Source organism: Aspergillus wentii (genome assembly GCF_001890725.1).
Source record: "Aspergillus wentii DTO 134E9 unplaced genomic scaffold ASPWEscaffold_7, whole genome shotgun sequence".
Classification (NCBI taxonomy): domain Eukaryota; kingdom Fungi; phylum Ascomycota; class Eurotiomycetes; order Eurotiales; family Aspergillaceae; genus Aspergillus; species Aspergillus wentii.
The window spans coordinates 66,039-77,587 of record NW_024467838.1 but is presented as its reverse complement, the minus strand read 5'-3'; the positions used below and the strand labels follow the sequence as shown (position 1 = coordinate 77,587).

The window sequence follows — 11,549 nt, the reverse complement described above, 5'->3', positions numbered from 1 at the left end:
TGCGGGGTTATCCCTCGAGACAAGAAAAGTCACTTGAGCGATTGAGCCTATGTAAGGACTGAATACGGGGTTTTCCATCGTAAGGTAGCTTCCAGTCAAGTGAAGATTCATTATTCCATTGCAAATGAGCCATAGTGATGCTTTTATTTCGTACACAGGCTGCTGCAAGGCAGATTATGAAAGTAGTATGGGTAGAACAGTGTTCCCATATAGCAATGGTGGAAAAAACAGGTTTCAACGAGGATGTGGTAGATGGCGAAGAAGAGCAAGGAGAGAAGAGGAAGAAAAGGACGTGGAGGGGTAGTGGTCAACACAAACAGCGCACGACGTCTTTCTGCTCGTCTGCTTCCCTTCCCTTCTTCTGTTCTTCTTCTCTTATGCAAAACCCCCACCACCTCTCTTTTCGTCACTCTCCCACAACACGAGCGACTTGTTTGCTTCCTTATTAATTAGTATGGAAATGCTATTCCGCCAAACTAATTTCAGAATGGAATGGTATCCATCTATTCCGTCTGATGAACATCTATTAGTGCCACTTTGCTGACGGGGAGACGGTCCGAAACAGACCGTCAAATCCACAGATGATCACTACAACCACATCGTCTACCGCCAGTTCCATCGAAATCGATACACACAACGTGACACCATAATGATGAGACAATAATTTCCATTGTCCTGTACCAGTTCATGGTGGATCGCCCATTGAATTCGTCATACAGAGAGGGGCAGGGCGGCAGACTCGTCAATTTTAACTTTTTGGTCTCAAGTGCACACCAAACATTGGTGGCCGCAGCCACACATGGTACGGATACGAGCCTTCAGTTTCGCTAAAGTGGCACTGGCATCTGCATGCCCTCTTAGGGCGGTTTGTCGGAAGTAACTAGCAAAGTTACCGAGTGGAGAAATACGACATGTGTCCCAACTGCTGTTGAGTTCGTCGACAAGGATCCCCTCGAGTTGACGAGACCGCTCCTGTGTCTTTTACTCCATGCAGGAAAGGCTGCTGGGGCCAAAGGTAGCCCCCTGTTTAGCGGAAACAAAAAAAAAAGGGCATTTCAAATTCACAAATCCTTTAGGACCCATCAGAGAAGGTTAGTAGGATGCATCGTGTTTCATTTTGCTGCTCTTTCTCCCAGCGAGTTGATGCTATGGCACCAATGAACCCTGCCAAATTAACGATCTGCGGGACTTACTGGGGCGTGTTAGTAGTTGAGCGTTAAGGTACCGCATATCAATTCAGGAGGGGGGTTCTTCCAAATTGAAATTTCATGTTGCGATGATTCCTACGTTGTCTCAATCCCAGGATTCTTTTCACTCCAAGTCTACTTTGTATTGTTCGACATCATTCCTGAAACCCAGTCACCATGTCGCCATCGATCATCACCCAACCCAGTTGGACTAAATCCATGTCCAACATTGAGCCATACAAAGGACCTCCGAGAAATATCGAAGCAATTGATGCAATTGACTTTGGTGAAAACTTGAAGCCAAAGAACTATGAGATCTTCGGCACCCATTCGGAGTCCAAGATCTTGATTCTGGACGTTCAGATCATCGACTCGACAGGCCAAGAGCCTTACCGTGGCGATGTTCTCATTGAAGGTTAGTTGAGACCGTGAATATTCATGCCATTGAAGTGCCTGGTCTAACGCTGGTGGTTACGTGGCATAGGAGAGCGGTTTACCGCAGTCGGTATCGTCCCCAACAAAGAACAACTCCAGAAGGACCCCAAAGTTCGCAAATTCTATGGCAAAGGCAGGACCTTAATGTCTGGAATGGGGGATGCCCACACTCACCTCTCATGGAATGGAGGTGACTTGGGTCGGTTGGGCGAATTGGAAGTAGAGGAACACACTCTCCTCACCGCCAAAAGTGCTCAATGCTACCTGGACTCAGGATATACCATGTACGTTTCTACAGTGCGATCCATGTCCAATATGCCCAGATACTAATCTCGGATCCGTATTCAAGGTGCTGGGGAGCGGCGTCTGCAAAGGACAGATTAGATGTCGTTGTTCGTAACTCTATCAACGCCGGTGACATTCCTGGGCCTCGCTATCTCGCCAACGCCAAGGAGATTTGTCGAAGAGATGGCGACCTCGTCCCGGGAATTACAGCTTACGCCGATGGTCCAGATGAGATGAGAGAGGTGGTTCGCCGCCATGTCGACTTGGGTGTCGATCAGGTCAAACTCAGCATGTCCGGAGAAGCGGTGAGTAGGATTTCCTTTCCTACTTGGATTGGAGTGCATTCAGCTAATCCGAGGTATACGAAGATCACGGAAGTTCGCTCTGCTCTGGACTGTTACTTCACAGACGAAGAAACCGCTGCATGCGTGGACGAGGCTCACAAGCATGGCCGTAGGCTATGCGCTCATGCCCGTGCACGAGACTCGGTGACCATGTGCGCCCGACACGGTGTGGATGTCATATTCCACGCCTCTTATGTCGATGATGAGGGTAAGGGAGTGGAGCAAGAACTTGACCCATCTATCAATATGTCTTGGGCATGGCTAATATTTGTGCAGGGATGAATATGCTGGAAGACAACAAGACCCGACATGTTGTCGTGCCCGCGCTAAACTTCCCAGTGAGCATCTTGGAAGATGGAGAACGTTTTGGATACGCGAGATCCAAAGCCGAGCAAGTAGGCTACAAGACGGAACTTGATACAGCAATCCTAGGGTTGCGTGAGATGCACCGACGGGGGATTGTTGTGCTTCCGGGAGGGTATGTACTTCCGCTTGACCCCTGTAATAATCCCGGCCTAACACTGAAGTACAGGGATTATGGCTTCGCTTGGACTCCACACGGAACATATGCCCGTGACCTTGCCCTTTTCACTAATTTGCTGGGCTTTACCCCCCACGAGGCGATTATTTCTGCAACGGCCGGCGTCGCGAAGCTCTTCATGCGCGAAAATGAGCTGGGTAAGATCAAGCCCGGATATTATGCAGACTGTGTTCTTGTGGATGGCAATCCTCTGGACGACATTGAGATCCTGCAAGATCACTCAAAACTCAATATTATCATGATCAATGGACGCGTGCACAAGGCGGGTCGGAAAGAGTACATCGCGCCCATGGTCGATGGGACGAACGGTGTCACATATGAAGCCGATCTTGACACGGAATTTCCCGAGGTCAAGAAGGTCATGCAGAAGGATTATTAACGGTAGGCGAGGACATCGAGCAATCGGCGTGTGTATATCAAAACCGGAAGCTTGCTTCAGTTTGGGTATTTGAAAAGATAGTTAATGCGATTCATGTCTGTATACCTGCATGTGCTGCGAGTATAGATGCGCACTATACATCATAACGATGGAATAAATGTTATCCTAGAAAGCTTATCAGTACCTGCGAACTCTAGTAATCGTCAAGGTTGGGTATCGCCTGTCATAATCCACCACGTATCGGTAGCATTTTACCATCGAAACGTAAGCAGGTAAGCAGATAAGACTGTCTGGTCGAAAGCCACAATTGAACTGTGTATCTACATAGTAGACACTCTACACAGGGTACTTCCACGACACAAGTGTCTAGTCGATGCCCTACAGTCGAACGGTCTTGTGAAGATAAATAAGAGATTCGTGAAGAGACTCATAAACTAGGAGTCATGATTTTCTTAAATATGAATTCCTATTTCATTTTTTTTCCATTGCCAGTATGTCATAAGCCCCCCGCCGGAAGTATTGGAGCAGATGCAATGCAGGAAACCCGAGCCGAACAAGAAAATCGCAAGCTTAGAAAACAAGGGCGGCACCCTTGGTCTTCTTATCACCACTGTAGAGAAGAAATAAAATTAGCATCATGATCAAGGCGCGAATAGTTGATAATAAAAGATATAGCGTACCCCAACTCGAAGTGCTTGCATCTCTTGAGAGCGAGCTGCTTCTTGGTCTTGCAGGCAGTGCACTCCAGACGCAGGACGATCTTCTTGGTGGTCTTGGCCTTCTTGTGGAAGACGGGCTTGGTCTGACCACCGTAACCGCTCTGCTTTCGGTCGTAACGACGCTTACCCTGGGCGGCAAGGGAGGCCTATGTATCACATCTGGATTAGCATGTGCTGTCATTATCTCGAAACCGTGGGGTCGCTATTCACCTTTCCAGCCTTGTACTGGGTGACCTTGTGCTGGGTGTGCTTGTGGCACTCCTTGGACTTGCAGTACGTCCGGCGGGTTTTGGGAACGTTGACCTGAAGGGCGCAAAAGAGATATAATCAGCGTCTGTCAAAACGTGGTACAAATGTTTGCTGCTGCTGCTCCAAATTCCTGTTCATCGAAGAAGATTGTTCGAAATCGATTTATCGAGCATCATCGGGTGCTGACTATTTTAGATAGAAGCAGCAAAGGTATCGAGTGAAGCTTCATGGTAGACGAGGTCTCATCGACGTAATCGCGAAGAACTTTTCGTTCGCACCGATCGCAGTCCTTTCGCGGGGAGTATGTTTCTTTCAAGATATCACACCGTTCAAATAATCGACTGTGGATTCGCGACTCTTTCTCTCGTCTTTCTCGCTCTTTTTTCTTCTTAGGAAAAAAAATAGTCGTGTTCAACGGCGGTCGATGTCGATTTTATCGGGACGATTTTGTTGCATTCAAGCCCTCACCACCGATTAAAATATCGGCCCTCCTCCACCCGTTGACCGATTTCTCTCAAAATTCTCCGGTTGCACAGGAAGGACGCAGCTTTCAAACGATAACGAGGGGATAGAGTCCTTACCATTTTGACTGACTTGGCCGGATCGCGGTGTTGGTGGTCGTTGGATTGTCTCTTGTCGGGGAGGTTCGAGTCGGGCTGGACGTGGATTGTGGGATTTCGTTCGCTTAGGCCCTATTCGGGTGTGGCCTAACCGCATCGGGGAGTCCAACGCCAAGCCTGCCGTAATACTTCTGCCTCAGGCATAAACGTATCCTTTTTACATCGCATCATTGGAAATTCGATCAAAATTGCCATGTCTTCATGCTATGTACATATCGCATAACAGGTCGTCGTTAAACAACGGGATCACTGAAAGCCCTCTCCAACAAGAACACATTCCCCTCCCCCATACCATGATGTTCCTTTACAAAACTCAAAGCCTTTTTCATGTCCAACAACCCAATCTCCCTTCGAGGACCCATCCTGCTTAGGCCAGTACTTCTCTTTTAGATTTTGGTTAATTTCTTCGATCCTTTGTATCAGCTCATTGACGCGCTCGCGATCAAAACTGCTTCCGTCTGGGTTGGGCTTATCAAGCAGGAACCCATCATGTGTGATGAAGCGTGCAAGCGCGATATGTGATGAAGGAACGGTGTACCTGGGGTGGATTGGAATACCCGCAGCTGTGACTTCATCAAAAAGATCCCGTCGCAGGTGGTGATAGGTATAGTCATCGCCTTCTTCGTCAGTAGCCGGGACAAAGCTCAGAGCGATGGCTGAGGCGTCATAGCTAACGACGGGCTTGATCAAGCGTGCTCGGTGATGAAGTGTGTAGTTCACAATATCAGGCAATGCCCCAGTCTGTGAAAGACGGGATACTATCTCGTCAATCTCCTCTGGAGACCGCGAATTAGCTAGCTCGAGAGTTGTCATGTGTAACCCGGCCGACGGCGTAAACCACATGCCTATGGAATTGCTATCTGGTGAGCAAAGATACGAAAATCGGGCGTCGGCGCTGGGAACAATGATTACTGACTTGGAGCAATGCTTCGGATTTCCTGCTGGACTTCACCCGCCAGCTCCCTGATATGCTGCGGCGGTCTTGCGTAGAAAGCCAAGTTGTTCCTTGAATCAACAAATGGCGATCCGTCCGCATTCTTTGCCTGCACATGCAACTTCTTCAGGATCTCGTCGACTTGCCATCCTTGAAAGTTCGGATTCAGGATCTTGCTCTTAAAGTCAGCAGCCCTCGTGGTTCGGTGGGTTTCGTAGCGCTCTTGTATCTTGTCCTGTTGGATGGTTAGACGGTTTATATAATAGAAGTGACAGACATACTTTGTCATCTCCATGGGCAATAATAAACTGCTGGAATGGATTTTGTACTGTGTTCTCAGTCATGGTGCTCAAAGACTGGTATCGGTTTCGATTGTGCTAGAAAGTTGGCTGGGATCGAGCTGAGAATCGAGCTGAATCACGCGAGGCGCGGGAAACGAGATATATATATATGCAACTAAGAGTTGTTATTGGAGCAGATTACAAGAGCAACAAGGAAATAGAAAGTAAAAATAACAGTAGAAAATCATATTTTACAGCTCTACAGCTCTACAGCTTACAAACGCTCATAATGCTTGCTGCCTTGGGGATTTCCTACACATCCCCCGAGATGTAACTGAACACTGCCGCACCAAAGCCATCCATCCACTCCACCCCACCGAAACCCCGCCGGCGAAGCTTCCGTCACCATCTCCAGTTCTAACACCTCGACATCTCTTGTCGCTAGCAGCCTTCGTGTTCTTTTCTTTGCTCTTTTCCCCTTTCCTTGAGCACTTCTGGTTATATTGTTTTATCTGTGGTTTATACCCATAAATATCTGTCAAAATGTTGATCAAGTGAGTCTCACTGGAGGAGCCCCGTTGTTGCTGCATCAGTTGCATCATTGGTGGTTGCAACGTCTATCCGAGGCATAGAACAGTCGCTGACCACTGCTTTAACTAAACAGAGTCCGTACTCTCACTGGCAAGGAGATCGAGCTGGACATTGAACCCGACTACAAGGTACTTTAAACTGCCCTTTGCCCCGATCGACGAAATCCACATTCAACCTCGATTCCCGATTATACCTGTCATACTGTTTGATGGGGCCCAAAAATGTCAAAGCTGGACAGTTGCTAAAACAAATCACCAGGTCTCCCGTATAAAGGAGCGTGTTGAGGAGAAGGAGGGCATCCCCCCTGTCCAGCAACGATTGATTTTCGGCGGAAAGCAAATGTACGCACCTCCTCCGTCGATATTATCACACCTTGAATGAGATCATTCTCTGAGCTGTGCTGACAATAATCTGGTGAAAAATAGGGCGGATGACAAGACGGCCTCAGAATACAACCTCGAAGGTGGTGCGACGCTACATCTCGTCCTTGCCCTCCGTGGTGGCTTGTAATCTACACCTTTCCCATGCCACAATACATAACTCTTACAGTGAGGCTTGTTTCGGACACCAATAAACATCACAGTGTGGTTTAAGGGGCATTTCAAATAGTCATGTCGCGAGGAAATGATGGACTGGATGAACGGCGGTATTCAGCCTGCAGAGCTGGTTGCGCACAGGGATACCCACAAGACGCGGAGTAGGAAACCGATAAATTGTCACTTGTGCCAGTCAAAGTGAAGCATACATTATCTCTATGGGGCTATGTTGTTTCCCAGGCTGGTTTCCTGAACCAATTATGCTTGCATTCTTACGGCTCAAGGCGTGATGATTTCCATTTGGCTCATCGGGTTAGACGAATTTTATGTATTACACCAACGCATTGATGACAACCATTATAAAAAAAATTATCAAATAAGGGACCTATCCAACTCTGGTAGACATCTATCACGCAAAGCTGCATCGTACGCCATGTAACAAGAATGTAAGATATAATATGTGCTTCTGCATATTTGCTTCCAGACAAGCTACAGAAAGTGCAAAGTCAATCGGACGTCATAATCATCAGAAAACGCTAATCGCAAGACATGCAGTTTAAAACGCCAGAGACCATCTCGAAAAAAACTCCATTGAATGATGCAACAAAGGGCTACCAAGGCTATCCTAGTATCATCCAAGAAAGAAAACAAAGCTTCCTATATCCGTACACCTATGAGTATTGTAGAACGCCGCCGATAAAATAACATGGAATAATCATGCTTTCGTCACATGCCAGTCAGATATAACAAGGATGCATCTACTGGCCGTAGAATGTGTTGAAAAAGAAGTAATGGTCGGGAGGTTAAAGAGAAATGAAGGGTATAATGTTTTCAGGTGACTTTTCTCTTCTTGGGCTGCATGAAGACACTGGGGGCTAATCGTTTTCGAACCATAGGGCGCGGTGCCTGTGCCGGGGAGGTTTTAGATTCGTCGTCATTTGAACTGGTGTCCGCTCCAACAGGCCTGGATGATTCGCGGGTTGGCGTTTGATGCTGAGTCTTGGGTTTAGCTCCCGTGGCAGAGGCCCTTGACAAATCCCTGGCCGGCGATGAAGTCGTTGCAGTTTTTGGCGCAGAAGATGACGCCGAAGCCCGTGAGCTTACTGGGTTCCCAGACTTCAAGGCTCGCAGCCTTGCCTCTCTTTCTTGAAGTGATGGCGAAATTGTTTGATTATTCTGGCTTGCAGGATTAAGGGAGCCTTGTGGCCTTGACCGTCCAGGTGCAATTAACCGTCCAGGTGCGACTGATGGTGGAGGCCCCGTACGTCGAGGCGCAATGGGCTCAGATGGTCGCCTGTGCTCTTCAACAAGAGAACGAGGCGCCTGTCTGACTTGAGAAGCTCGGTTATGCAGCTGCTTTGTTGGAATGGCCAGCACATTATTTCTTTTCTTGGTAGTAAAGATGTTGCTTTTCTTCTTTGTATCTCGCGGAAGCGAAGGACGTTCGAAAGACCATGCAGACGGCCCTTGGGGATCTGAACTGGTGCTACTGAGACCGGAATTGGCACTGGAAAAGACAGGTGCAAGGCCGCCCATTTTTCGATCGTATGAAGCATATCGTTGCTTCGCGGTCGGCCTTTCCTGGGGAAGACGAAGGCTTCGTCGGTCGGGCACGAATTTTGCACTTTTTTCAGCACGCTCAGAGCTGATGCCATCCAGCGCCATCTTCAGTTTCTCTGCATCTTCCTCCACTGCTTTCTGAACCTGTTCCCGGAGGTCGCAGTATACGTCATACCAACAATCGGACTTCTCGGGCAAGTCGTACTCGTCCCACCGGGGTATATCTCGTTTTATGAATTCGAGCCATAGTTCGTCGTCGTCTTTGGATATATGGGGGGATAGTTGTTCTATCAATCTCTAGAAAAGGGGGCATATGTTAGTGATGGTGTCAAGCTGTATGCGATGTCAGATGGAATCCAACGACTCACGAGTTTCTCTGGGCTTTCGATTTTGAGGAGGAACGGGCGAGCGAGGGGATATGGAATATTGCCAATGTCATTTAAAACTGGAAGAAAGAAAAGAAAGGTCAGATTGAAGCTGTAGTGAGAGCTCTGTTAGGGGTGGCGTACGTACACTTCACATTCCTGATAGCAGTCGCCGTGCTAAGCTGCAGCAGCGACGGCGGCGGCATTGTGGTCAAGGGGACAGCAAGCCAAAAAAGCTCAAAAATAATGGCATGAGGAGTTATAATAGATAAATCCTGACAACTGAGTTGAGGATCAAGAAAAAGCTGATCGCAAGTGGTCACTCGTGATAAATGATGCAGTGGTCGATCGCAATGGCCGAAGATGGATGCTGCCTGTCCATCACATGATTTCATGGGGCTGCTCTGGTGCCAAAGAAAGCTTGTGGAATATTCTTCCATTGAATTTGAATGGTGCTTTCAATGCTTGTAATAGCTTTTTACATGGTATTTAATTCAATTATCTAAGATGGCAATTTATTTGGAGTGAAAGAAAATCATTCATGTATGGGCGAATCACTCAAATATATACCATTAATTCAATATTCAATATTTAATATCCAAAAATAGCACAGTAAATTCATGAACCAGTAATCTAAGTGAAGGGAATCAAGGGTAGTAATGAAAAGAAATAGGATATTATAAAAGACAGCATTAAGGGGGCTTCAATAGCCAACTGCGACAGCCTGTAAGTTGTGAGTGATAGACCCGTAGCAGCATCGCTGATGAGTTAGATTATTTTTATTCGTGAGCAGCCAGAATACCATTAGCCTTCGGATTCTGCGATAAAGTCTCTTGATGACTCTCAGGCATCTGGGCCAGCCATGATGGTGGTGTAATACCAGTTTGCTCATGGATGGTGCTCAAAAGAGGAGGGAGGTTTTGCATGATATCTCGTAATGGGCCCACGGAATCACCAGAGCCACTTGAATTCCCTGGAAACAGATTAGAATCTGGCGAATAAGAGGCAAAAAACAAACAGCGCTTACCTGTATTCCATGTCGTGATCTTTGGCTGGAGACCATTGATGGCAGCACCATTGGCTTCGGCCAACCTCTCGTAAGTACCAGTTTCCATCATCTTAAACTGCAGGAATGCCTGTGGCCCGCCGAGAACATCGACAAGAGCACCATAGGCCTTTGCCATCTCCAGAGTTCCTTCAGCTTGACGCTTTTGCTGGTAGAAAGAAGCGTCTGCCTCTTTGCTCTGACGATAATCTGAGATCAACCAGTCAGTTTTGATACTATACATGGAAAAGGTACCATCCACTTACGCAAGGCATCTGCTTCCATCTTTTTCTTATACAACTGCGCATCCGCTCCCTTTTGCGCAGTATAGTAGGCTGCATCTGCATCTTCCTGAGCAGACTCGCGCGCAACCTTGCTCTTGGTGACATCGTTTGCCCTGAGACGCTCAAGCTCCGTCTCAGCACGCGTAGTCTCAACTTCCTTCTGCAGCTCTGCATCTTTCATCTCCGCCTGACGCTGGGCAGAGATCCTGCTCAGCTGCACGCCCATATCAAGCTCTGTTTGGCGGTTCGTGAGCTCCGAGTCAGCCTTGGCCTTTTCAGCCTTGCGTTTTGTCTCCAAGACGGCCGTATCGGCATCGATTTTGGAAATTTCCTGCTTGGTTCTCCCTTTCTTCTCAGCTTCGCCGATTTCACCGCGCATTCTTGCTTCGGCAACATCAATTTTGGCTTGGTTGAGGGCTCCTTCATGAGCTTTGCGACTCAGGAAAGCAAAATACTCGCTGCCAGGGGTATCTTGAAGCTCTTTGACGTTTGCATTGTAACTATGACAATATTAGGAAAAAAAAAATGTATGAATAGCGAAATGGACAGAGAAACTCACATTCGTAACCCAAATTGCTGGAGTTCATTTTGAACATTATCAATGACTATTCAGAGCATAAGTATACGATCCCATCATGTCCAAGAGGGCCACAAACCTTTCGCCTTGAAAATCTGTCTCTCTTTGAATATCTCCTCCATCGACATGCTAGAAACAATGACGCGAGTTTCGCCTTCGATGATTCCCTTTACGATATCCTGCACATGGTTCTTTCTTGCTGGGTTGATTACATCTTTCAGCTTGGAAAAGTCCGATCCTTCGGTGTTTCCAGACAGAAGGAGAGCGTATTTCCTGAGTGCTTCCTGGTTATTATCAGGCCCGATTGTGAAGACGGCTGGCAACGAGAACTGCAATTTCTCGATGGTCATGGCCTGTAGACTCAGCGAGAAGTCAAACGGCGACACGGATATTCTCGAGCACTTAAAAATAGTAGTCAGTAGTTGTTGGATGGATTTAGTGCGTCAAGACTTACTCGTTGGAAAGGAAACACGACGGCTTTCTTGCATATACGAAGATCTTCAATCCCGGCTCCAGTGAGCACGAGATATTCGTTTGCTCGAGCAATTGCGTATCTGCATTATATACTTGATGAGTTTACTGTTCTGGGAGTATGAATAACCAATAACCAACCTCAT

General features: G+C 47.4%; 7 protein-coding genes across 7 annotated transcripts; 3 read left to right on the top strand and 4 right to left on the bottom strand.

The window, feature by feature from the left end:
* The first annotated feature begins 116 nt into the window (after window positions 1-116).
* ASPWEDRAFT_43675 (uncharacterized protein) lies at window positions 117-396 on the top strand. Its single transcript, XM_040836076.1, has one exon. It carries the CDS (start codon window positions 125-127, stop codon window positions 302-304), a length of 180 nt encoding a protein of 59 aa, XP_040685397.1. The 5' UTR covers window positions 117-124; the 3' UTR covers window positions 305-396.
* A 968-nt stretch (window positions 397-1,364) lies between these two features.
* On the top strand, window positions 1,365-3,171 carry ASPWEDRAFT_53542 (uncharacterized protein; the record flags this gene model as incomplete). The annotated part of the gene is made up of 6 exons (XM_040837902.1): window positions 1,365-1,602; window positions 1,672-1,906; window positions 1,972-2,212; window positions 2,276-2,459; window positions 2,528-2,729; window positions 2,784-3,171. The coding sequence occupies 6 exons, from the start codon at window positions 1,365-1,367 to the stop codon at window positions 3,169-3,171; spliced, it is 1,488 nt and encodes a 495-aa protein (XP_040685396.1).
* A 378-nt stretch (window positions 3,172-3,549) lies between these two features.
* Window positions 3,550-4,368, bottom strand: ASPWEDRAFT_53541 (60S ribosomal protein eL42; the record flags this gene model as incomplete). Its single annotated transcript, XM_040837901.1, has 5 exons — window positions 3,550-3,564; window positions 3,751-3,781; window positions 3,852-4,036; window positions 4,101-4,193; window positions 4,327-4,368. The coding sequence occupies 5 exons, from the start codon at window positions 4,366-4,368 to the stop codon at window positions 3,550-3,552; spliced, it is 366 nt and encodes a 121-aa protein (XP_040685395.1).
* Window positions 4,369-4,859: 491 nt separating this feature from the next.
* Window positions 4,860-6,216, bottom strand: ASPWEDRAFT_43672 (uncharacterized protein). Its single transcript, XM_040836075.1, has 3 exons — window positions 5,975-6,216; window positions 5,676-5,928; window positions 4,860-5,604 (listed from the first exon to the last, which is right to left on the bottom strand). The coding sequence occupies exons 1-3, from the start codon at window positions 6,035-6,037 to the stop codon at window positions 5,006-5,008; spliced, it is 915 nt and encodes a 304-aa protein (XP_040685394.1). The 5' UTR covers window positions 6,038-6,216; the 3' UTR covers window positions 4,860-5,005.
* A 37-nt stretch (window positions 6,217-6,253) lies between these two features.
* ASPWEDRAFT_43671 (ubiquitin family protein) lies at window positions 6,254-7,518 on the top strand. Its single transcript, XM_040836074.1, has 4 exons — window positions 6,254-6,528; window positions 6,639-6,693; window positions 6,824-6,906; window positions 6,991-7,518. The coding sequence occupies exons 1-4, from the start codon at window positions 6,518-6,520 to the stop codon at window positions 7,073-7,075; spliced, it is 234 nt and encodes a 77-aa protein (XP_040685393.1). The 5' UTR covers window positions 6,254-6,517; the 3' UTR covers window positions 7,076-7,518.
* A 140-nt stretch (window positions 7,519-7,658) lies between these two features.
* ASPWEDRAFT_138846 (elongin A domain-containing protein) lies at window positions 7,659-9,413 on the bottom strand. Its single transcript, XM_040829380.1, has 3 exons — window positions 9,175-9,413; window positions 9,030-9,106; window positions 7,659-8,958 (listed from the first exon to the last, which is right to left on the bottom strand). Exons 1-3 carry the CDS (start codon window positions 9,230-9,232, stop codon window positions 7,933-7,935), a joined length of 1,161 nt encoding a protein of 386 aa, XP_040685392.1. The 5' UTR covers window positions 9,233-9,413; the 3' UTR covers window positions 7,659-7,932.
* Window positions 9,414-9,805: 392 nt separating this feature from the next.
* On the bottom strand, window positions 9,806-11,549 carry ASPWEDRAFT_175044 (uncharacterized protein; the record flags this gene model as incomplete). Its single annotated transcript, XM_040831309.1, has 7 exons — window positions 9,806-9,999; window positions 10,054-10,281; window positions 10,338-10,855; window positions 10,915-10,960; window positions 11,012-11,333; window positions 11,387-11,486; window positions 11,545-11,549. The coding sequence occupies 7 exons, from the start codon at window positions 11,547-11,549 to the stop codon at window positions 9,806-9,808; spliced, it is 1,413 nt and encodes a 470-aa protein (XP_040685391.1).

Excerpts from the sequence above, each read along its gene's own strand:
- ASPWEDRAFT_43671 (XM_040836074.1), top strand. Across the intron at positions 6,694-6,823 it reads ACATTGAACCCGACTACAAG|GTCTCCCGTATAAAGGAGCG; the intron begins GTACTTTAAACT and ends ACAAATCACCAG. Across the intron at positions 6,907-6,990 it reads ATTTTCGGCGGAAAGCAAAT|GGCGGATGACAAGACGGCCT; the intron begins GTACGCACCTCC and ends GGTGAAAAATAG.
- ASPWEDRAFT_43672 (XM_040836075.1), bottom strand. The coding sequence starts at position 6,037 with ATGACTGAGAACACAGTACAAAATCCATTCCAGCAGTTTATTATTGCC. Across the intron at positions 5,929-5,974 it reads TTGCCCATGGAGATGACAAA|GACAAGATACAAGAGCGCTA; the intron begins GTATGTCTGTCA and ends ACCATCCAACAG. Across the intron at positions 5,605-5,675 it reads AATCCGAAGCATTGCTCCAA|GCATGTGGTTTACGCCGTCG; the intron begins GTCAGTAATCAT and ends GCAATTCCATAG.
- ASPWEDRAFT_43675 (XM_040836076.1), top strand. The coding sequence starts at position 125 with ATGAGCCATAGTGATGCTTTTATTTCGTACACAGGCTGCTGCAAGGCA.
- ASPWEDRAFT_138846 (XM_040829380.1), bottom strand. The coding sequence starts at position 9,232 with ATGCCGCCGCCGTCGCTGCTGCAGCTTAGCACGGCGACTGCTATCAGG. Across the intron at positions 9,107-9,174 it reads TGCTATCAGGAATGTGAAGT|TTTTAAATGACATTGGCAAT; the intron begins GTACGTACGCCA and ends TCTTTCTTCCAG. Across the intron at positions 8,959-9,029 it reads TCGAAAGCCCAGAGAAACTC|AGATTGATAGAACAACTATC; the intron begins GTGAGTCGTTGG and ends CCCCTTTTCTAG.